Source organism: Bos indicus, chromosome 7, assembly GCF_029378745.1.
Source record: "Bos indicus isolate NIAB-ARS_2022 breed Sahiwal x Tharparkar chromosome 7, NIAB-ARS_B.indTharparkar_mat_pri_1.0, whole genome shotgun sequence".
In the NCBI taxonomy this organism is placed as follows: domain Eukaryota; kingdom Metazoa; phylum Chordata; class Mammalia; order Artiodactyla; family Bovidae; genus Bos; species Bos indicus.
The window spans coordinates 80,520,917-80,545,421 of NC_091766.1; the positions used below are offsets into that span (position 1 = coordinate 80,520,917).

At 40.4% G+C, this 24,505-nt stretch overlaps 1 protein-coding gene across 2 annotated transcripts; it reads right to left on the bottom strand.

Moving 5' to 3' along the window:
* Window positions 1–7,743: 7,743 nt before the first annotated feature.
* Window positions 7,744–24,451, bottom strand: DHFR (dihydrofolate reductase). 2 transcript variants are annotated; one of them, XM_070793982.1, is made up of 6 exons: window positions 24,260–24,451; window positions 23,866–23,915; window positions 20,939–21,044; window positions 17,531–17,657; window positions 14,879–14,994; window positions 7,744–10,439 (listed from the first exon to the last, which is right to left on the bottom strand). In XM_070793982.1, exons 1-6 carry the CDS (start codon window positions 24,343–24,345, stop codon window positions 10,361–10,363), a joined length of 564 nt encoding a protein of 187 aa, XP_070650083.1. In that variant the 5' UTR covers window positions 24,346–24,451; the 3' UTR covers window positions 7,744–10,360. The 2 variants fall into 2 exon arrangements, with proteins under 2 accessions (XP_070650083.1, XP_070650084.1); XM_070793983.1 differs by lacking the exon at window positions 23,866–23,915 and having other exon boundaries at window positions 24,260–24,412.
* Between the last annotated feature and the right edge of the window lie 54 nt (window positions 24,452–24,505).

Here is a 24,505-nt window from a genome sequence, read left to right on the forward strand (position 1 = left end):
AGCCTATCCCTTCTCCAGCGGATCTTCCCAGCCTGGGAATCAAACCGGGGTCTCCTGCCTTGCAGGCAGATTCTTTACCAACTGAGCTATCAGGGAAGCCCTCACTGAATATATTACACCACAATTTTAAAAAAATTTAAAAGAAAGAAAAGAGGAACAGATTTTAAGTTTATGACTGAATTTTCGCAAGGTGAGCTGCCCTGATGTCTTCTCATCACTATCCCCCAAGAGTAACCAGAGTGCTGACTTCTTACACCATAAATTAGTTTTGTGTGTTTTTGAACTTTATATAAATTGAGCTCTGGTATATTGATTCTTCTTTTTCTGTTTCTTTTACTGAACATTATATTTGTGACATTAATTCTGTTGTGTGTAGCTGAAGTTCATTCATTCTTGCTGTATTAGCATTCTAGTGTAGGATTGTACCAAAATTTATTCATGCCACTGTTGATAGACATTTGGGTCATTTCTAATTTATAGCATTGATGTTTTTCGGAGTCTAGTCTGGTTTTGCTTTTAAATGTTCAACACTCTGCTTTTATGATGGGGCTATTTGACTTGTTCCTTTATCTTCTATATTTCTAATAAATTAGAATTTGGGTCTGGCGCTTGATTCAATTCAGATTAAATTTTTTGGCAAAAGACTATATAGGTAGTGCTGTGTACTTTGTCGAGTTTTGCTCCACAGGGGTTGTACCAGAGCATGCTGTCAAGCTTTTCAGGTGCAATTTTAATTGGCATTTTTCTTATTTTTGGTGATGTCAGCAGCTTTTCATATATGTAGGAGCCATTTGTATTTCTTCCTGTGCCCTTTTTGTTCTTATGAGATTTTCCTATCGTTCCTTTGCTTTTTTCTTCTCTAGCTTCAGGACTTTTTATATATTGTAGAGACTGAAACTTTCACAAAAAGTGCTTGATTTCCCAAAGCTCAATAAATCCCTGTGTTTTCTCTTAGTAAGGTCTATGAATTGTTCTGGGTTTATTCAAGGAGAAATGATGACTTCCCTGGGTCCTTTTCTATTTAAAACTGCAAAGTATGAGATACCCACTTTCATCCCCAGTTATACATGACCTTGACAGATACTGTATACACTTTACTGCAAATATGTGCTGGCTTGTTCTTTATGTGGGCTTCCCTGGTGGCTCAGCTGGTAAAGAATCTGCCTGCAATGCGGGAGACCTGGGTTCAATTCCTGAGTTGGGAAGATCCCCTGGAGAAGGGAAAGGCTACCGAAGGGCTACTGACTCCAGTATTCTGGCCTGGAGATTCCATGGGGAATAGTCCATTCCCTGGTATAGTCCATGGGGTCGTAAAGAGTTGGACATGACTGAGCGACTTTCACCGATTGACTGGCTGTTCTTTATGTATCTGACCCCTTGCCAGCTCTCTGCCACACAGCTGTCTCTTCTGCAGCCCACAGTGCATAAGCACGTGGTCCCTCTCCTCAGAAAAGTCTTGCTCTGTTTCTCTGTATTCACTGGGATTTCAGCCTGGCATGTGAACTATCTTCACTTATGTGTCGAGTTCCTTTCCCTTCACTTAGCTGTGAGCTGGGTTGCTCTTCTGACTCCTTCCTTCTTGCTGCCTCCTCTCCAGGCCCAGCCCCTTGCTTCTGCTTTTGAACCCCAGGGGGAAACTCCCTCGTCATCATTTTTCTCTTGTGCTTTTGTCTATCTTCAGTCTTGGCTTCATTGACATCTTTCCTTTCAGCTAACCTATAAGTACATGTTTCTCCGCATCATGAATCTTTCCCTAGAATATGTTTGCCAGTACAGTTTCTCATGTCTGTTACTGTGATGGGAATAGCCAAGTATATTACTATCAGAGCAGTAGGAGTTCTAGACTGGGTCATGGCCTTAGGGAGAATAACAAAGTTTATCACTGTGCCTTTCGGAACCCTAATACTACATAAACCACACACACACACACACACACATGCACGCACACGGTTGAAACTTTGAAACTACAGCTTATCCTTATCCTGGTCCAGATCAAATTCCTGTTTAAGGTAAATGCCACTAATCTTTGTCAGGGAATAATGGTTTGTTCTGTCTCTGTCTAGAACATACTCCTGAGTGGTGGGATGGGAGTGAGCTGCTTGTCTTAGGGACGGTGGGGTGGGGTTTTCTTTTGATTACAGTGAGTCTCCCTCACCCCAGCAGACACGGGTCCATCCGTGGTCCCCACATGGACCCCCACTCTCACACTACACCTTCTCTTGACCCATCATCTCAGATGCTTTCATCTTTTGATGCCTCTACATCTGGATCTCCATCGCAGTCTCCTCTATTGAGCAACAGGCCGAAAATCCAGCTGCAGAGCCTCTCAACATCTCTGCGTGTTCAGAGGCACCTCAAACTCCACCTACCCCAGTGGAGGAAACATCTCTCTTCTTGGTTCCTTTCTGAACTCCTTCTCTGGGGTTCAATGCTCCTCTCCTCCCTAGATGCTTGGGCTAAAACCCTGTCCCGCCCCACTATGAGAGGTGGTTTCATTGAGGGTTTGTTCCTTGCAACTAAGGTTTTCAATGGACATTCACATCAAAACCCAGGCCTCTCTCTCTGCCCAGTGCTCCTTCCACAATTTCAGGGCTAGGGCCACTGCCTTTGTGCAGATTTTAGGAGAGGGCCATGCAAAGATGGTACATATTCAATGTATTTAATGACAATGAAAAGAGCTGTGATTGTGAGTATGAGTGGGAGGAAACAGCCAGTGAGGTGCACCAAATCCCCTCTCAATTTAAGCTAGACTAGTAGGAGGGTCCCGAAACCAGAAACAAGCCTTTAACAGAGTGCTTATTTGTATAACGCGCCCGCCTTCTCTCTTTTTGGACCTAAATCCCTGTGTTTCCAGCCAACCCTCCCACCACGCCCACTTGCCACCCACCTTGCCAGGCAGGTGGGTAGACTGGTGGTCACCTGGGCACGTGGGCTTCTGCCCTTGAAGTTTCAAGGCTGCAGAGTACAAAGAATGCCGAGATCATGGTTTGTATCCACGTGTGGCCTTTTGACACACACGCTAATGAATATATTCCAGGTGCAAATTGTTCTTTCCCACGAGCTGTTTCTGCAGGTCTCCAGCGAGACAATTGCCGGTTCCACTTAACAGGTGACTCAAGGATGGAGCTGAGAGCTGCCTCGTGTTGAAGCCTGGCTGTTTTCTTGCCCTCTTCCCCGGCTTTAGAATTTGTGTTGACAAGTTAAAATACAAAACGCGGAAGCACCCCCACACACCTGCCTGTGGGGGCAGCAGGCTCCACTCTCCTGGCGGGCGCTCAGTGGTGCTTTTCAAGGGCTGAACGGGCAGGTTGCTGAAGTTGGGCAGTGACAACACAGGCCCAGAGGGGTTCACTCACCCCTGCGTTTTTCTTAAAAGATGTCTCTACTTGACGATTACCTGCCTGAGGGTCATCTTTTGAAACCGGCTGAAAAGAGCTTATTTTATAATCAACATTTCCCAGAAATCACTCACAAGCCACAGGCTATGGAAAGAAACAGAGTTTTGACAAACTGCATTCAGTGTACATATTGTCAAAAGTTTGCAGAGCTGAAGGCCAGCCCTTCGAAAATTTTCAGATTTGCTTTTCCAAAGGAATGTTTTTTGAAGCTGCAAATATCTGGAGGCATGGATAAAAAGCAAGAGTGAGATGTGTTGGAGCTGGATTTTCAGGGGCAAGGGGCAACTTTCAGGGGCAACTTTTCATAACTATGAAAAGTTATAGTTCACTTTTTATTTTTCATCTAAGCTTGAAACATCACTGAACTATGGAGGAGGTAATAATTAAGACCCAATCATAAATCAAAACTCTCCAATGTGGTTGATATTCCATTTAGACTAACCCCAAACTCTTTAAGAAGCATCCTGATAGACCAAGTGTGACATTAGTGCTTAAGAAACTGTTGCCTCTATTTCGAAAAGCTTTCTGATGTGTAAAGGAAATAACTGCAAGGGGCATACAGCACAGTCACATTTTCCATTACTCTGATTACTGTGATGCTGTGTTCTGCATTAACTTGGCCAGGCTGTAGTACTTGGTAATTTAATTAAACATGAATCCAGGTGTTGCTGTAAAGGTATTTTGTAGATACAGTTAACACCCACAATCAGTAGACCTTAAGTAAAGGAAACAACCCCTAACAACATGGGTGGATCGAATCTAAGCAGTTGAAGATCTTAGCAGCCAAAGCAGGTTTCTCTTTTTCCTGCCTGATAATTTAAAACAATTGAAATATAGTTGATTTACAATGTTTTTTCAGGTGTACAGCAAAGTGATTCAGTTACATACATATATAATATTGTATACATATTATATCTCTATATGTATATATACACATATACATACATATAGAGATGTGGGTTTGATCCCTGGGTTGGGAAGATCCCCTGGAGGAGGAAATGGCAGGCTGCTCACGTATTATTTTTTATTGAAGGATAATTGCTTTGAGAATTTTGCTGTTTTCTGTCAAACCTCAACATGAATCAGCCATAGGTATACATATATCCCCTCCCTTTTGAACCTCCCTCCCACCTCCCTCCCCATCCCACCCCTCTAGGTTGATACAGAACCCCTGTTTGAGTTTCCTGAGCAGTACAGCAAATTCTCATTGGCTATTTTACATATGGTGCACCTGTATTCTTGCCTGAAAATTTCATGAACCAAGGAGCCTGGCGGGCCACAGTGGGCTTGCAAAGAGTTGGACGTGACTGAGCAACTAAGCACAGTGCAGCATATGTATATATACCTATACACACACACACACACAGAGGTAATTACAAGTTACTGAATACAATTTCATGTGCTATACAGTAGGTCCTTGATGCTTACCTGTTTTATGTACAGTAGTGTGTATCTGTTAATCCTACTTTATCCCCACTGCTCCTTTCCCCTTTGGAAACCATGTTTGTTTTCTATGTCTGTGAGTTTGTTCTGTTTTTATAAATAAGTTCATTTATATTTTTAAGATCCCACAAAAGTGATATCATATATTTGTCTTTGTCTGTCTGATTTCACTTAGTATGATCATCTCTAGGTCCATTCATGTTTCTGCAAATGGCATTATCTCATTCCTTTTTATGGCTAGTATTGCATTGTGTATATATGCCACATCTTTATCCATTCATCTGTCAATGGACACTTAGGTTGCTCCTATGTCTTGACTATTATACAAAGTGCTGCTATGAACAACAAAAGCAGGTTTTTCAGAGAAGAAATTTTGCCTCAAGACTGCAGTGTCAACTGCTGGTTGAATTTCAGCCTGCTGGCCTCCTTTGCAGACTTCAGACTTGTCAGCCTTCACAATTAACTGAGTCAATTCCTTAAATCTCCTTATATATATATACATACATACATATATATACATATATATATGTATGCTAAGTCGTTTCAGTAGTGTTCAACTCTGTGCAACCCTATGGACTACAGCCTGCCAGGCTGTAGTATATATATATACATACATATATATACATACAAACATATACACGTACATATGTATATGTATGTGTATATGTGTGTGCTAAGTAATTTCAGTAGTGTCCGACTCTGTGCAACCCTATGGACTACAGCCTGCCAGGCTCCTCTGTTCATGGGGATTCTCCAGGCAAGAATACTGAGTGGGTTGCCATGTCCTCCTCCAGGGTTTCTTCCTGACCCAGAGATTGAACCTGTGTCTCTTACATCTCCTGCAATGGCAGGCAAGTTCTTTACCACTAGCGCCACCTGGAATTGACATATATATTTCTGATTCTATGGAAAATCCAGACCAATTCAATCACATTTGTGTGCTTAAGTACTAGCAGTAGTTTTTAAGATGGAAATTCAGAACCATTCAATCTGGATGAACCTTCTTCCTGCTCCTCTGAGTTTGTACTAAGTGAATTGACAGCACTCTTAATTTCAATTCAAATGTGACAAAATGCTGTCTAGGGAAGTCAGACAGATGTTTGGGCTGTCAGGCTGCCTGGAGATACACACAGGGGAACTCTAGTGGGTAAGAGCCAGCAGGGAGCACTCACCAAATGAGACCCATAGGGTTCAGACAGGCTTTCCACTCATGACTTGAAACAAAGACCTATAAAGGAGTAAGCTTTGAGGACAGAATGTGAAGAAATCTATGGTGTTAAGAGCATGTTGGGGAAGGATAGGTTTCCTAATCAGATGGAAAAGTCAAACAAGAATATATCCCACAATAGAAGAACACTTTTTACCAAATATAATGACATAGGCAATGAGAATACAGGTAATATGCAACTAAAATCCAAGCCCAACATGTAATGTTAAACAAAGGCTCTAAATGACAAAATTACTGCCATGTGCAAAGAATGGTATTACTCTTTCCATTCTTTGCAAGAATGATCTAGTCTTTGCCCATGAATGAGTCAGTTTCCTAAAATAGAGTTCCTTTCTAAGAAGACCTGCACTCTGCTTACATTTCTCACGACCACTAAAGAACAATTAGCATTAACTCTTTCCAGTCTTCTAGTTTCAAAAAACTCAACGGCCCGTACTAGAAGTGGTAGGGATAAAGAGACCAAGTAGGTGAATAAACAGTTAATCCCACTTGGGGATTGTAAGTAAGAAAAATATGGGAGACCCTTGTAAGTTAATGATTACTCAAGAAAGCAGGTGTTCTTAACCACAAAACCAAGCAGGCTTGCTTGGCAACAAAACCATGCAACAGAAGCAGAAGACATGCCCCCAAACAACAAAACAACAGGGGCTTGAGACCCACATCCTGCCAGTGAGTTCAATAAGTTAATGATCCCTAGGACATGCTCTCTGCACACATAAAAAACAATAACTTGTGGACCTAGCTTGACCACACAGGGAAAAGAAAACCCCCCTGCCCAACCTGGAGGAGGAGCTGATGATGGAAGCATGTCTACTCAAGAAAGACAAAGTTCTTCTTCTCCATCTCCTCACTTTTCCTTTGATTATAAAACTGTAGCCCAGGAAGTTCTCTGTGCATGGCACCACCTCACCCATCCTCTTATAAGCCTCACGAGGATCCTATTCTTATCTCTTTTCCTCTCGCTGAATTCTTTCTGCACTGAGACATAAAGGACTGTGGTACCAGAGCTTTTTGGAGCCCACTGAAACAACACAAAATGATTTTTGAAGCAAGATGCATTTCCAAACTATTCAAAGATTCAAAAATAGAAAAACGGGGGGCGTAAGTCAAGTTATAATCCGTGTCTTTCTCTGTCCCTTTCTGGCTAACTGCTCACCCAATCTTTTTTTTTTTTTTTTCTGTCCTCCACAGTTAGACTACATTTCCCAGGCTTCTTGCAGTTGGATGCGGTTATCTGACAAAGTTTTGGTCAGTGGATTGTGGAAGAAAGTCACGTGTAACCAGTTCCCGGACTGCCCTCGCGGCCAGACCTCCCACAAGTGATCCTCCGTGCTTTTTCCTTTTTGGCAACAGTCCTGGAAATGCCTAGTCGAAGACAGACACCGCAAGGTGGAATGAACCTGGCTCCCTTTATCACCACCTGGAGAGCTACCTGCTGACCGGAAACACCTGTGTTGGACTTCATCTGCGCAATAAACTTCCATGTGTTAAGTCATTGTGATTAGGGTTTCATCTGCTAAAGCAGTGAATTCTCAATCAACATGGTGAGTGAACAGCATTACTTCACTTTTAATGTACTGGAGGGGAAGGGCACACGTTTGCTTTAATCTATTGATTGGGAATGTCATTTATAGCAATGTGGTTAATATAATGAAATGCCAAATCAGCCTCAAATGTGGATGCCACATAGAATTTATTGTAAGATTGAATATACGATAGAAGTGACTTAGCACAGATTTATCAGTTAAAAATAATTTAGAATTTTAACAGCATGGTTCTATTATTTCAGTTTTTCTTTCATTCCCTTTTGCCTTCCTTACAGGTATTTCAAATTCAGTAGGTCCACAGCCAAAATCCAATGCCACCAGAAAATCCTGTTACCTCCAACTTTTTAATCTACCCTGAATCAAATTTTTAACTGCACCTGATTCTCTAGTCTGAATTACCATCATTCCTCTCCTGAACCTGTAATTGGTCTTTATGCTTCTATGTATTTTAAAATTGTAAAATACTTTAAACTATCTGTGTCTTTATACTTTTTACTATATAAAGAAGTATGAAATTGTACATAATCATAAACATGGAATTGTTTTAAGTGTTTACATTTGCTGGTCCTGAGCATGTCATATTTTGGCCACCTGATGTGAAGAACTGACTCACTGGAAAAGACCCTGATGCTGGGAAAGATTGAAGGCGGGAGAAGGGGACAACAGAGGATGAGATGGTTGGATGGCATCACTGACGCAATGGACATGAGTTTAAGTAAACTCTGGGAGTTGGTGATGGACAGGGAGGCCTGGAGTGCTGCAGTCCATGGGGTCACAAAGAATTGGACACGAATGAGCGACTGAACTGAGTGTGTCAGCAGCCTCTTACTGCAAACACCTGGGGCTCTGTCTAGTCATTGGTGTGTTCAGTCACACATAGGTTGGGGGGTGACAACCCTGGGAGTAGCCCCCATCAATGGGTGGGGGATAAATACTCCAGCTTTCCTCCCCTCCATTTCCCAGATATTTCAGCAGTACTGAGTTTGTAACCCAATGGGAACTTGCTCACTGACCTTGAACTGGCCTTCTTACCTTCCCAGTTTGACTTTTCCACGTACCAACTGATGCTTTCTGGTATCATCTATCAAATAAATTGGTATTACTGAGAACGCCACATCTGATGTGTGTGGATGGTACCCTGCTGTAGCTTTAATTTGCATTTCTCCAATTAGGCAGGGACATTTTGGTCATTTGAGTTTCCTCTTCTCTAATTGGCTTCCTTCTTTTTCGTGTCAGTATCTAAGACCTATAAACTCTGGACACTAATAGTTTTCTGGTTATGTTCCTTGCAGAGAGTACCACTGTTTTCGTGTGGTTTGTAAGTCTTCCTCAGTATTGGTTCCTACTTTTCTGTGTGATCTGTCTTTTCCCTCTAGGAAGATTTTAGGACATTTCTTTTTACTTCTGATGGCCTGTATCCTAATTTTACTGCTAAACATAAAGGGCTCTATTTATTAAGTCATTTTTGTAATAAAAATAAGCACATAATACTTCAGAAAGTCTAATCACAACAGACATACCTAATGCAGAAAATAACACTCCAAACTGGTACTGTCAATAGCTTGCTGCATGCTTTCCCCCACACATTAACATTTATTAAACACTTTTGAGTTGATACATAAGTTGCTTCTTAGCAGTTTTTCGTATTTTTCAGTCATCCTTTTTTTACTGGTGCAGATGTTACATTTTATAGACATATTAAATAGTTCTTTATTAATCAACATTTGGGTTCTTTCCAAGTTTAAAACAAAATTTTGCAACAAATATTCTTGGACCCATCTCTTTGTTCAGGAATAAATTTTAGAAGTGGAAGTTCTGGGTCCAAACCCAGAATATTTTGAATTTTAATTGATACTGCTAACTTACATGCTAAAAAGTTTGTACCAATTTATAAGGCAGAAAATGCTATTTTTTTATATTAGTAATCTAAATCTTTGCTAATAAGATGGGTAAAACATGGTTTATTTTTTAATTCTGTGATGTTTAGTTTCTAACTTACCAATTTTGGTTTCTAGCAATATTCATTCTCAATTTATTACCTTTTAAAATTCTAGCCATTATGTGTGATTTTAGATTATCCTTTCTTGTAAAGAGCAGCCAATTCTTGTTCTATCATTGTAACATCCTGTGAAATCTCACTGAAGGTCAGAAACAAAGTTTTTAAAGGTCTCAGACGTTTTCTTAACCATCAAAAGGTAGTCTTGTACCTGTTCATCACTATCCCTGTGGAATGGTCTGTGTGAACAGAATTTTTTTCAGTAGTGTGATCTATATGGAGTAATTCTTAGTCCCTCTTTTGATCTAATTTAATAACGGAATGCTAGTTTTTCTGTTTATTGTCCATTTCTGACCTTTGAACTTACCCCCTAGCTCTACAGGCTCTGGTTTCTTGCCACCAGGGGACTCTCCCACTTTGGGTTATCTTGATAGATATATTCTACCCTAGGTGGTGCTGGTAACCTATTCCTGCCCCTTAATGGGAATTCAGACAGTTATAGCAAGACATGTTTTACAAATGGTATCTGATATAGTCTAGCTAAGATTAATGGGGAATATACAACTATATAAAAACAGATAACTCATGAGAACCTACTGTATAGCACAGGGAACTCTACTCAATGGTCTGTGGTGATCTAAGGTAAGGAAAACCAAAAAACAGGGGATATATGTATATGTATAGCTTATTCACTTTGTTCTACAGCAGAAACTAATACAACATTGTAAAATCGGAAAACATTTTCACATTAATTGTTCTTTTCATATACTTCAAATTTGTACTTAATGCCTTTTTCCTCTTGGACATCCAAAGGAACACCTGGATATCTGTAAAAAAAAAAAGATGTATAATTAAATATTATGCAAATACATCACACATGCAAATAGTAAGCAAAACTTCAAACTCTGTAGAACGCTAGAAAATGAAACGTTTAATTCTTCCTTTCCTTCTTACTCCGAATTCTTCTCCCCCAAACTAACCACTGTTAGCAGTTTGTCTTTATCTTTCCACTGTATTATCCAGCTAATATGAAATTTCTTAAGGACGTTTTCTAAGTCTTAAACTTGGTATCAAATTTCTTGTGTGAGCAAAGGGAAAATAAAATTCAACCTTTAACTGTCAGAGTGGAACTGAAGTTATATGTGATGTATGGTAATTCTTGATTTCTGTTTAATTAGTAGACACAACACCGCTCTAATTCCCCACTGTGTGGCTTATTGCAAATCCTTTACTAGAATCACTGTTTATTTTTTCTGTGCCCTAACACTCACTTAGGTTGGTGTTCCCACCAGCTTCTAAGTCAAAACCCAGGCCCTCCTTTGGGTATATACTTAGAAGTGGGATTGCTGGATCATATGGTAGTTCTACTTTTAGTATTCTGAGGAGCCATATACTGTTTTTCACAGTGGCTGCACCATTTTACATTTCTATCAGTAGTGTGCAAGAGTCCTAATTTCTCCACATCCTTGCCAACACTCTCTCTCATTTTTCTGGTAAGTGAAGTCACTTAGCAAGTGAAGTCCAGTAAGGCTCTTGAAGAGATAATTGCACTTCCATGTTCACTACAGCCGAGATATGGAAACTATAGCGACAAATGAATATATAAAGAAAATATGTATACATAAAATAGACTATCATTCAACGTTCAAAAGAAAAGGATATCCTGCCATCTGTAACAACATGGATGAACTTGGAGGACAATATGCTAAGTGGAATAAGTCAGTCGCGGAAGGACAGTATTGCATGATTCTTCTCACATGAGAAGTCTACAATGGTCAAATTCATGGAAGCAAGAGAGTACAAGGGTGGTTCACAGGGGTTGGGGGAAGGAGGAAACAGGGAGTAGCTGTTCAAAGGGTATATACAATTTCAGCAGGATCAGTCAGTCCTGGAGATGTTCTGTGTGACACTGTGCCTATAGTTTACAATACTGTATTGTATTGATGAGGGTAAAGAAGGAGAGTGAAAAAGCCAGCTAAAAACTCAATATTAAAAAACTAAGATCATGGCATCTGGTCCTATTACATCATGGAAAACAGAAGGGGAAGAGGTGGAAGCTGTAATAGATTTCCCCTTTCTGGGCTCTAAAATCATTGTGGATGGTGACTGCAACAATGAAATTAAAGACGATTGCTTCTTGGCAGGAAAGCTATGACAAACCTAGACAGTGTGTTAAAAAGCAAAGACATCACTTTGCCAACAAAGGTCTGTATAGTCAAGGCTATGGTCTCTCCCGGAGAAGGCAATGGCACCCCACTCCAGTACTCTTGCCTGGAAAATCCCATGGAAGGAGGAGCCTGGTGGGCTGTAGTCCATGGGGTCGCTAGGAATCAGACATGACTGAGCGACTTCACTTTCACTTTTCCCTTTCATGCATTGGAGAAGGAAATGGCAACCCACTCCAGTGTTCTTGCCTGGAGAATCCCAGGGACAGCGGAGCCTGGTGGGCTGCTGTCTGTGGGGTCGCACAGAGTCGGACACGACTGAAGTGACTTAGCAGCAGCAGCAGCAGCAGCAGCAGCAGCAGCAGCAGCATGGTCTCTCCAGTAAACACGAATGGTTGTGAGAACTGGATCATAAAGAAGGCAGAGTGCTGAAGAATTGAGGCTTTCAAACTGTGGTCCTGGAGAAGACTTGGACAGCAAGGTGATCAAACCAGTCACAACATGGATGACCTTACAAACAGAATACTAAGTGAAAGACTTCATTTTATATGATTCTGTTAATATGAAATATCCAGAATAGGCATATCTATAGAGGTAGAAAATAGATTAGTGTTCCCTAGAGCCAAGATGGGAGGGGAATAAAGAGCAGCTGCTAATGTGTACAGGGATTTTTTAGGGGGGTGGTGAAAATGTTCTGAACTTGAGATTGTGGTGATAGCCACAAAACTCTGAATATACTAAAACCCATTGAATTTTATATTTCGAATGGATGAATGTTGAGATGTGTGAATCATTTCTCAGTAAAGATGTTCATATTTTTTTTCCTAAGAGTCAAAAAGCCAGTCCTGTATTTAAATTATAAAGGATTCTAAAGGGTCACAGCTTTGTAAGATGTCTGATTCAGAGCAATAGGGTTTAGAAAGGTATTTTAAAGGTATTTAATATGACGCTGATTCACACAGTAATTTATTCTTCTTGTTAGTAGCAAAAAAAGAAAGGTAAAAAAGAGGGACAGCAGAGATGAGTATCCACAGAAGGTGAGAATCAGATCTAAGCAGCACAGGAGAAAATAAGCTGGGACAACAAAACACAGACAATTTTTAAAAACTGTATATACGGTGGTGGTTTAGTCATTAGTTGTATCCAACTCTTTGTGACTCCACGAACTGTAGCCTGCTAGGCTCCTCTACCCTGGGATTTCTCAGGCAAGAATACTGGAGTGGATAGCCATTTCCTTCTCCAGGGAATCTTGCCAACCCAGGGATCAAACCTGATCTCCTGTGCTGCAGGCAGATTCTTTACTGACTGAGCCACCAGGGAAGCCCCACGTGTATATATATGATTGAAATCAATAATGTGATTTTTCTAAGCAGTCACCTTTGAAGACCACATAAGCAAAAGGCTGTACTTTGGTTGTTTAGGAAATTTTTAGAGTTCTTAGAGTTTCCAGATTTTTTTAGAGCTAGTTAAGAGCCCAAGAAAATCAGTTACACCCTTCATTTGATTCAAGACCATTACCTATATTACTCTAAAAGAAAATGCAAGTGGCTCAGTCATGTCCAACAATGCAACCCCATGGACTGTAGCCTGCCAGGTTCCTCTGTCCATGGAATTCTCCAGGCAAGAATACTGGAGTAGGTAGGCCTATCCCTTCTCCAGCGGATTTTCCCAACCCAGGAATTACACTGTGTCTCCTGCATTGCAGGCAGATTCTTCACCAGCTAAGTTACCAGGGAAGCCCCAACTCTAGAAAGTAATATACTTTACTCTAAAGCTTTATAGTAAATATATATAATATATTTTACCCTGCAAAAGTATGACTTAATTGAGACTGGCCCTCATCATCCATTTATACAGACTTTGCTCTGAATGTTGCTTTTAGGAGGAATTTCCAAAATCAAACTTGGACTCAAAGAAAGACTGTTTTCAACTGAGAATGTCTGAAAGAATGTGTTAAGAGCTAGTCTAAAAGTGTTGGTATAATTAATCTTCTACTCTCCATAGCCAACAGCTGAAAAGTGCCTTTAAACTAAAATGTTTCACAATCAGTTTCATGCTAAAAGCGCAAGTACAGAGTAAACCAAATGTAACCTCTTCTTCCACCTCCACCACTGCTAACTAAGTTCCTTCATCTTTCACCTGGACTACTGTAACCGGCTTCCCTCCTTCACTCCTGTCCCTCTTGCCCACTTCCCGTAACAGAACAGTTAAATCAAAGTGAAAGCTGCGCAGTGTCTGACTCTTTGCCACCCCATGGACTATACAGTCCATGGAATTCTGCAGGCCAGAATACTGGAGTGAGTACCATTCCCTTCTCGAGGGGATCTTCCCAACCCAGGGATCAAACCCAGGTCTCCCCCATTGCAGGCGGACTCTTTACGAGCTGAGCCACAAGAGAAGCCCAAGAATACTGGAGTGGGTAGCCTACCCCTTCTCCAGAAGAACAGTATCATTCTCTATTCAGAACCCTCTAACCTCGCCCTTGGTCTGATCCCTTTCGGTCCCCTCCTCACTCACAATGTCCACAGTGGCTTTCAGGTTCAGGGAACATGCCAGGCTTGTTTCTGCCCTCAGGTCTCTTGCACTAGCTACTTCTGGTTTCTGGAATGATCTTCTCAGGTCTTTGTGTGGCTGGCTTCTTGCTGTTCAGCTCTCAGTGTAGGCGTCATCGTTCAGAAAGGACTTCTCAGAATACACAGAATCTACCACATTGCAGTATTTCAATTCACCACACAGCAACTCTTTGGATGCTTATCTGTTACTCACCCTCCTCCTCCTCTGTTATGAAAAATGTGATCTGGAGCATAGTGATAGTAACATCACCTGTCTAGGTTAGCACTGTATCCCCTAAGGCAGAGGTTTGATCCTGAATAAGTAGAGATCTCACCGAACGAACTAAGGCCGACTCTCTAGATTTCAGCAAAATCATTAAAACCTGAATCTTCCCAAGTGTGTTAAAGCAGATACCCCAAATTCCTATAGTTTATGTCTATAAAACACATTACTACCTTGAATTCTATCTGAAGACACATTCTCTTTTTTATAGTTCTTAAGCAGGAAAGCCAAAGGTGCTTCAGACTAATTGATAACATTTTACTTACTCTGGAAGAAGTTTATATTTTTCAAAATCAATTTCTGGGAAAAACGCATCACTTTCAAATTCTTGCATGATCCTTGTCACAAATAGTCTAACATGGCCTGGCTTGTTCATGGCTTCCTTTGAAATAGAACAAAAGGCATTAATTTCCTTATTTATCTGTGTCTAAAGCTATAGAAACTCTAATATTTTTAATTACCTCCAAAGTATGCTATAATTATCCTATTCTTCACTTTGGGTCCCTGCAAAAGTATGACTTAGCTGAGAATGGTCCTAATCATTTATCAATAGTTACAAAGGTGAATTCAAATATACTCTGGGCTCTAGTTTGCTTGCATCAACTCTTTTTGCATCTAAGCATTCAATTTGTCTTTTATCTTAGGTTGTTGTTTAAGAATTAAAACCCCCAAATTATTTACTTTCCCTCCATGGAAAAAACTTACATATATATATATATATGTATGTGTGTATGTATGTATATATGAATAAGATAGTAATTTCATGAAACTTTGACTAATGAAAATCCCAAGGGCATACTTAGTACCTTTACATAAAATTTAATAATGCTTCAATTTCTCAGCAGATAGTCACAATGCTAGTAGGTAACACATTCTGTCTGTTGTTGCCAATGATTGCATTTGGTCTTATAGAGACAGTGCCACTGCCTATAACACTGTTGCTAGTTTCTACAGAAAAAACTTCCCTAGAACAAATATCTTAAAATTCGAATACAAAGTCAGGAGTCAGTCCCAATCGCAGCTCTAATAAAGCAATAACTCTTGATTGTGAAATAGCTTACAGAGGTAAAAAAAAAAAACAACCCACAAAACCATATACATATAAATTCAAGTGTCTGTGCTCCTTAAGATTCCACATAAAGGTCATAGAACAAATTTACTTTTTATTTTCAATACCATGGCTTCCATTAAATCAGTTTTTTTCTTGCCCCAACCAAATCAATTCTTACTGTACCAAAAATTAGAAAAATTGAAGGGACTAATCACGGTAGCATTTGAAGATCTATATCAAAGTTAATGATATTTGTACAAGTGTATGTATGACTGAGTCCCTTCACTGCTTACCTGAAACTACCACAACGTTGTTAATTGGCTATACCCAATACAAAATAAAAAGCTTAAATTTTGGAAAACAAGTAATAGTTAATGAAATTTGGTCCACTGTTTCTGTACAGAGTCAGATGGTAAATATTTTAGGCTTTGTGGGCCATACAGTTTCATACCTTTGTAGCAAAAGCAGTCATAAACATTAATAAACCAATAGGCATGGCTATGTTCTAATAAAACTCTGTTTACAAAAACAGGCTGGTAGATTTGAATGTTCTACAAGTCATTATGATGTGAAGTAATCCCTAGTGAATTATCTACCTAGGGATTCTACTTCTTTATTTATATGCGTTTAGATATATCAAATTGTATAAATGTATTTAAGTACTTATATCGTTTAGAATCGGAGAAGGCAATGGCATCCCACTCCAGTACTTTTGCCTAGAAAATCCCATGGGCAGAGGAGCCTAGTGGGCTGCAGTCCATGGGGTCGCTAGAGTCGGATATGACTGAGCGACTTCATTTTCACTTTCATGCATTGGAGAAGGAAGTGGCAACCCACTCCAGTGTTCTTGCCTGGAGAATCCCAGGGACGGGGGAGCCTGGTGGGCTGCCGTCTCTGGGGTCGCACAGAGTCGGACACGACTGAAGCGACTTAGCAGCAGCAGCAGCAGCATCATTTACAATACATTTTCAAGTGACTGCAGTATTGAATCATTCAAAATATGATAGACACTGAGGAAAAGACAGGATTTATTTTCTTAAAAAATTCATACTTGGCCAAAAAGACCAACGAAAAATGTCCATTTTCCGCCTATTACAAATGGAAGAAATAAAGGTTGTAGAAAGAGGAACACAAAAACCAAGAATTTTTATAATATATATATATTATATATACCTCTTCTTTCTAAAATAATTTCAGTGTTCGTGTATTACCACAAGCCACCAAAGAAGAGGGGCTGACTTTTTTTCCTCCCCATAAATGTTCATCTTTCATCAATGTTATAAAATTCTATGTATTAACCTCAGCATTTTCTAAAGCTGGAGGTCTTCTGGTATCAAGCAAAAGGAATTATTTTCTATTTTACATACTGTCTTCCTTTATGATATGAAATCATGTAACACTTTCTCCTTATCCTCATTTTAAACGAAAACTGCTGAGGGAGTCTTCTGTTTTTAATTAGCTCATATCCATCTAGTCACTGTATATCAATGGACAGCCATAGCCTTTCCTCGGTAAGGAACATATTTATCCTGAAAAACAGATGATAACTCAGTGTATGCAGGGCACATACGGAAAAGTAAACAATGCAGTGCAAATACAATTCTCAGGAAGGGTTTAGAATGTTTTTAAAATTGGAAACATCAACTATTTTGAATTGAAAATAAATTGGTATAGACCTAAAAACTTATTTTAAAAGTTTCATTTAGTTTGTCTGATAGTGTTGAAAAATGAGTAATTCAAACTGACAGTATGTCTAACTTATAGAAATAACACGCTTTGCTCATGGCTTATTTTTTCAAAGTTCAGATGGCAGGGAAGCTGAAAGAGGGTAGACTATTTCTTTATATTCACAGATAATTTTTCTTACCTTATAAACAGAACTGCCTCCCACTATCCAAACCACGTCTACTTTATTTGTTAATTCTGGATCTTCAATAAGTTCTAAGGCATCATCCAGACTTTTGGCAAGAAAATGAGCTCCCTTTGGAGGTTCCCTGAGGTTAACAGAAAGAATTACACATAATATTTACAAACACCATTCATATTAGTAAAATAATCTGACTAGGAAGCAGTAATAATAAAGTAAAAATCATCATAAACATAAGACCTTTCAATAAAAAGCATTTAGCATCAGTATGGCCCATGGCCAATAATTCAACCCTTATTTATGTACAGTCCACAATGAATCAAAACCAAAACCACCTGTGATATCGCATGGTATGTGTGTTAGAAAGATCAGAACGGTAGTTGTTTCTGGAGGGAAGGGGTAAAGATTCACCAGTAAGGGACTCGAGGCAGCTTTCTGGGAGTGACAGGAACGTTCTCTATCTTTGATATGGGTTACACAGGTGAATGTTGTTGCTGAGTTGCTAAGTCATGTCTGACTCTGCGACCTCATGGACTGCAGCACACGGTGCTTCCCTGTCTTCCACCATCTCCTGGCGTTGGCTCAAACTCATGTCCATTGAGTCAGTAATGCTATCTAACCATCTTATCCTCTGCTGCCCTCTTCTTTGGCCTTCAATCTTTCCCAGCATCAGAGGCATAGGTGCATACATTTGTTAAAATGTAGGAAATGTACACTTAAGACAAAAATGTACATTTTGTTGTACATAGTATTTATTTCAAAAGAAAAACAGTAAAGTAATATTAAACTCTAGTTTTCCAAATTTATTTATGTTGTAGCGTGTATCAGTAATTCATTCCTTTTATTGTGGAATAATATTCCATAGCATGGATATAGCACATTTTGTTGATCCATTCATCAGTTGATGGACATTTGGGATGTTTCCATTTTTTGGCTACTATGAATGATGCTGCTTTGAATATCTGTGTACAGGTTCTTATGTAATTATGCCTTCATTTCTCTTGGGTATATACCAAGGGGTGGGATTGCTGGGGCATATGATGATTCTGTGTTTAATGTTTTGAGAAAATGCCTGTTTTCCAAATGTGGCTGTGTAATATTTCTTTTAAAGCCACAATTGGATTGTCTAAAAAGCTTTGGAAAGGCATTTTTTTCCTATACCTTATTAAGGAAACACTTACCCAAAATGACTAATATCTGGCAGCAAATTTTGGGGCTACTTTGAGGATTCAGTTTCTTTTTACCCTGGGGGTGGTAGTGGTAAGAAACTGAACCTATCTTAAAAGCTTACATGAATTAGATATTTACCTGTGTGAATCTCCCCACTGTTATTTAGGACCTAGCAGTGCCTGGCACACAGCAGGTGCTCAGGATATATGTGGAACTGACCACAAGTAGGGAAGCAGAAGGAAGGATAAAAAATAAAATGTTTCCCTAACTGGAATCCTTATTTCCCTGGTGTGCTTGGTAATAAAGATTTTAAATTTTCTCTTGGTTATAAAGATTTAAAATTTTCTCTCTGCCTTATAAAAAAAAACTGAAATACACCAACAAATGTTATTTATAAATACATAAGAAAAAACCAAATCCAAGTATATACACCACAGGGGGTCATAAGGAAGAAATTGGAGATATTCTTCCCCAACTGAAAATCTCCCCCACTGAGATTTCTTTATGTTCGTTTTAGCTCAAGCTGGCCATAAATAAACTTAAATAGTATTCAAGAATATGTTATTAAAGAGTCTCTGGGAATGGCAATACAATCAGTGAACCTACCAAGTAAAGAGATCATCAGAATATCCTAGCAATCAGGAGAGACCAGCATGAAGACTGGGGCAGATGGCAAGACATATTCCCCTACCCAAAGGCAATCAGTGCAAATATTCTGGTATACTTTCTTTCATGTTTTTAACCTATACCATACTAGGAGGGATTTGGGAGAAAATCTACACAAGCCTGAATCCCCTTAGGCTATAGTTGTGCAGTGTTTTTTTCCTTCCCATGGTCTTTGATATATTCACTTGGCTAGGCTACAGTACTCAGTTATTTAGACAGCAATCTAGGTGTTGCCATGAAGGTATTTTGTAGATGTGATTAAAGCTGATAATTAGATGACTTTAATCTGGGTGGACCTAATTCAAGGGGTTGAAAGGTCTTAAGAACAGATCTGAGGCTTCCCTGAAGAAATTTCCCCAGTGGGCAGCAGCTTCAGCCCCTTCTAGAGTTCCTGCCTATCCTTCCTGATGGTCTGCCGTCTATGGGGTCGCACAGAGTCGGACACGACTGAAGCGACTTAGCAGCAGCAGCCAGCCCCCACAATGGTATAATTCCTTGCAATAAAAGTCTTTTACCTATCTATCTGCTACTGGTCTGATGCTCTGGTTGAACGCTAATAATACACATGGGAAAGGAATATTATGACCCTTGTTCTTAAGCAAGCAGTACCCTAGGATACTGCATTCTTTTTCTGCTTAGATTATTAGTTTAAGAGAGAATAATTACCATGCCAATTCCAAACTTCCTCTTAAGGTATAATTCAGGTGCTCCCCCACCCCCCAAATCCCTTGGGGTTCAGGAAGTTATCTTAGTGAGCTAGGACCAATGTAAACAGTAACAAAAAGAAACAAAATGGAAAGCCCCTGTAGAGTAAATGCCATGGAAGCCTTGATGCCGGACAAAGCACTGGAGCTGACTTGATGAACAGCCTTAATGCTATTACTTGAACCACCTCTCCCTCCTCACCCTGCTGAGTCCCCAGGGCATTTCCAGGCATCCAGATCTATGTCACCTAATGTTAGACTGGTGAACAGAAAAATTCCTTGCACAGGTCAACAAAAGACACTCCTGAGAATCCCTGGGAAATGCTTCCATTTCAAAACTTTGAAATTTTTAACCTTCAGACTTTGGGTAAAGAGCCTAAGTACAAAATATTATTTGGGTGTTGTGGTAAACTAGAAATAACAGAGCACAAGATGAAATAACACAGCACAGTTTTTAGCTTATTTGAAAACTTACAGTATTTAGGGATAGGTACAGAGAAAGGATAACCACTTAATTTTGGTAAGTTCCAAAACATATGTATTTTGATTTTATGTGAAACTAGAGTTTCTTAAGTTACATTATATAACATATTTAAGTTTACTGAATAATGGTTCAAGGAAACTCGCAAATCTATTACCATAGTTAGATTTAATGTAACTTGTCAAGTGATGAAATCAATCCCTTGAGTAACAGAATAAGTTACTGTCATGAGGCATACATAACTTCTACTTCATTTTCTGTAATCACCTTTATGATATTAAGTAGTTTCATCCATAGTAATATTCATACTATTTCAGTCATATACTAACCCTCTACCATAAGAAATGGAACACGATTTTCTTGCCGTGAATTTGTTATAATACTTACTTGAGTTCTCTACTGAGAACTATGTTAATTCTGTCCTTTAAAGGTCGATTCTTCTCTGGAATGGAGAACCAGGTCTTCCTACCCATAATCACCAAATTCTGTTTACCTTTAAAATCACATGGAAAGAATAAATATATTTTGAGAGCATACATATATATTTTTATATACTTATACATACATGCATAGATATGACGGTCATAGTGACACCTAGTGGATCTGCTTTAAAAATTAAAATTTAAAACAGCTTTACCAAAATTTATCATGTCATCCATTATCTAAGTCTAATAACTATTATTCCCTTTGCCTTTAGCCAATTTATAACCAATATATAGCTTTAACCAACTGTAACCATGTATATTATAGTAGTTAAAAGCAAAGATACTGGGATGAAGTGCTAAAATTGAATGTATTGTCATCTACTAAGCAAGTCATATTTATTTCCTGTGCTTTATTTTCCTTACCTATAAAATGGAGATAACAATGGTTCCTACTTGTAGAGTTGTTATGGGTATTTAAGACTTATTTATTGTTATGGGTAATTAAGTTGTTAAGGGTATTTAAGGGCTTCCCTGGTGGCTCAGATGGTGAAGCGTCTGCCTACAATGCGGGAGACCTGGGTTTGATCCCTGGGTTGGGAAGATCCCCTGGAGAAGGAAATGGCAACCCACTCCAGTACTCTTGCCTGGAAAATCCTATGGATGGAGGAGCCTGGGAGGCTACAGTCCATGGTGTTGCAAAGAGTCGGACATGACTGAGTGACTTCACTTCACTTCACTTCTGGTGGCTCAGCTAGTAAAGAATCCACATGCAATGTGGCAGACCTGGGTTCGATCCCTGGGTTGGGAAGATCCCCTGGAGAAGGGAATGGTACCCACTCCGGTATTCTGGCCTGGAGAATTCCATGGACTGTATAGTCCATGGGGTCACAAAGAATTGGACATGATTGAGCAACTTTCACATATATACATTATTTATATTTGCATACTTTATATATTTAAATTACAGTAATTTTTCTTAAAGATAGCTGCTTAATATTCCAAGCAATGAGCTTAAAAAACATTATCAATTGTGCCTCTAAGCTTCTCTTTCAACTATACTGCTTCTATAAAAACGTTACATATGTAGCTTCCAATTTGTTTAATTACTTAGGAGGGAAAAACCTTGGGAGTTGGCTATCTGGATCAAAGGAACATATACATTTCTATGATTCTTGACATGTTCTGAGAGACTATCAAAGGAGCGCATGTATCTGTTTTCTTAAAGAATCATCATTAGTTTGATTTTTTCAAAACAAAAACATAAAATTTACAAACTGCAAAAAATTTTATTTTCCTTCAAGAATAAACAATCCCCCTCCCCCCCCCATAATTCAGAGAATCCTTATACAATATTCACTATATTTGCAAGGACAGAACTTTATGTGTTCAATAAGGAGATTATCAACTATTAATGAAGCTAACAGGTGAGGAATTCTGATGAGGAAAATGGCACAGATCTGACCTAACAACTAAGGTAGAAATGATGAATGAAGGACGTAGGGAGACAGCCAAGACATCTTTGGTACCCTTTCATCCAAGAAATACTATATTTACTGAAAACAAGCAAACAGGCAGAGGATGCTCTTCTTATTAGCAGGCCATACTTAGGATTTTGAGAGCGTTAATGTCAATCCTTTGCCTTAGAGCTCTTGCCATCTTGTCTCGACCAGTGATTCAAGGGCCAAATCCAAGGACCTTTTATCCCTGCCATTACAGTTATGCTGCATCTGCTCCTTTCCGATTTATGGTTCCCCTGTTTACTCTGCTTCTGCTCCTCCAAGGAACAAAGATACACTCTTCTTAGGCTTTAAATGGTCCTATCCCTCATGCCCATATTCTTTTCCCTGGTTATCCTCTTCTTGCCAGTGGTTCAATTCACCTCGTTCCCTGACCTTAAGTTGTCTGGAATATCCTACAAGCACTTCAAAATTGTCATCATTAGAGCTGCTCACTATTTCCCATGTCACTCAGACTATCAAACTGGAAATGAGAGTTCATCCTTGCCTTACCGCACCACCTTCAACTTTCGGATCTCCAAATTGAGCATCTTGTAACGGTTTTTTGCCCTTTGTCCTCTCCATTGCCATTCAGACATTATCATCTTACAGCAGCAGCGATTTCAAAAGCCGCTTTCGTTCTCCTTTGCGGGCTCTGACCTCCAAAGAAGCCTTTACCTAGCTTCCAATTTTGCCCAATACCTGAATTGTACGGAGCCTGGTGGGCTGCAGTCCATGGGGTCTCGAAGAGTCGGACACGACTGAGCGACTTCACTTTCACTTTTCACTTTCATGCACTGGAGAAGGAAATGGCAACCCATTCCAGTGTTCTTGCCTGGAGAATCCCAGGGACGGGGGAGCCTGGTGGGCTGCCGTCTATGGGGTCGCACAGAGTCGGACACGACTGAAGCGACTTAGCAGCAGCAGCAGCAACGCGCCCACATAAAATTTCAAATAAACTTTTTTTTTAAGGAATGTTTAATGAGTCTTGGGAACTGTATACACATTGATGTTAAGACAAAAGGTCCAAGACTAACATGAGCAACTTTTCACTTAAGTAAAATTTGCACTGGTAAGCTTTGGCACCCCACTCCAGTACTGCTGCCTGGAAAATCCCATGGATGGAGGAGCCTGGTGGGCTGCAGTCCATGGGGTCGCTAAGAGTCGGACACGACTGAGCGACTTCGATTTCACTTTTTCACTTTCATGCATTGAAGAAGGAAATGGCAACCCACTCCAGTGTTCTTGCCTGGAGAATCCCAGGGGCAGGAGAGCCTGGTGGGCTAACGTCTATGGGGTCACACAGAGTCGGACACGACTGAAGTGACTTAGCAGCAAGCTTCCTCAGGCAAGACCTTTCGCAAACTTGAAGCACTTAAAAATGCCACATTACCTTCTACTGAAGAGACTGTAGTCATTCTCTGGAAATACTGGAATTCATTCCTACAAGTTAAGAGAAACACGCAGTTCCTCAGAATGTGATCCCGTGGGCTTAAGCTCTAAAGCCCCGCGACAAACGGGGCGCTGGTTGCGGGGGGGGGAGGGTACTTCCAGGGCAGGGTAGGAGCCGGGCAGCTAGAGCAGGACGTAAATCAATAACCTGCCGCCAGGCTCCGGACGCAGAATGAAGCCCAAGCCTAGCTCTTGCCAGCTCAGGTCACGAGACCGACCCCTCCTTCTCCCAGCGTCGGCCGACGCGGCCCAGGTATCCCAATCAAGGGCGGTTGGCGCCAGCTTCCATTCTCGACACCCCACCCCCCACCCCCCGCCCCGGACTCAGCAGATACCTGAGCGGTGGCCAGGGCAGGTTTCCGTTCTTGCCGATACCCATGTTCTGGGACACAGCAACGATGCAGTTTAGTGGACGAACCATGACAGCGGCAGGAAAACACTTTCTAGCTAGCTGTGGACCCCGACCCCGGCACGGTCCGGCAGCTTGGCGCGAAATCTTGGGCGCCCCGCCCCTCCAGCCCTATTTGTGTAGGCGAGACCGCGCCCCCGCCCCGCCTCCCGCCCCGGCGCACCGCCGGGTC

Bases quoted from the DNA above. Each gene is read 5' to 3' on its own strand.
- DHFR (XM_070793982.1), bottom strand. From the start codon at position 24,345: ATGGTTCGTCCACTAAACTGCATCGTTGCTGTGTCCCAGAACATGGGT. The intron at 14,995-17,530 runs GTAAGAAAAATT...TCTATTTCAAAG, and splicing joins GAGGCAGTTCTGTTTATAAG to GAAGCCATGAACAAGCCAGG. The intron at 10,440-14,878 runs GTAAGTAAAATG...TTTTTTTTACAG, and splicing joins AAATATAAACTTCTTCCAGA to ATATCCAGGTGTTCCTTTGG.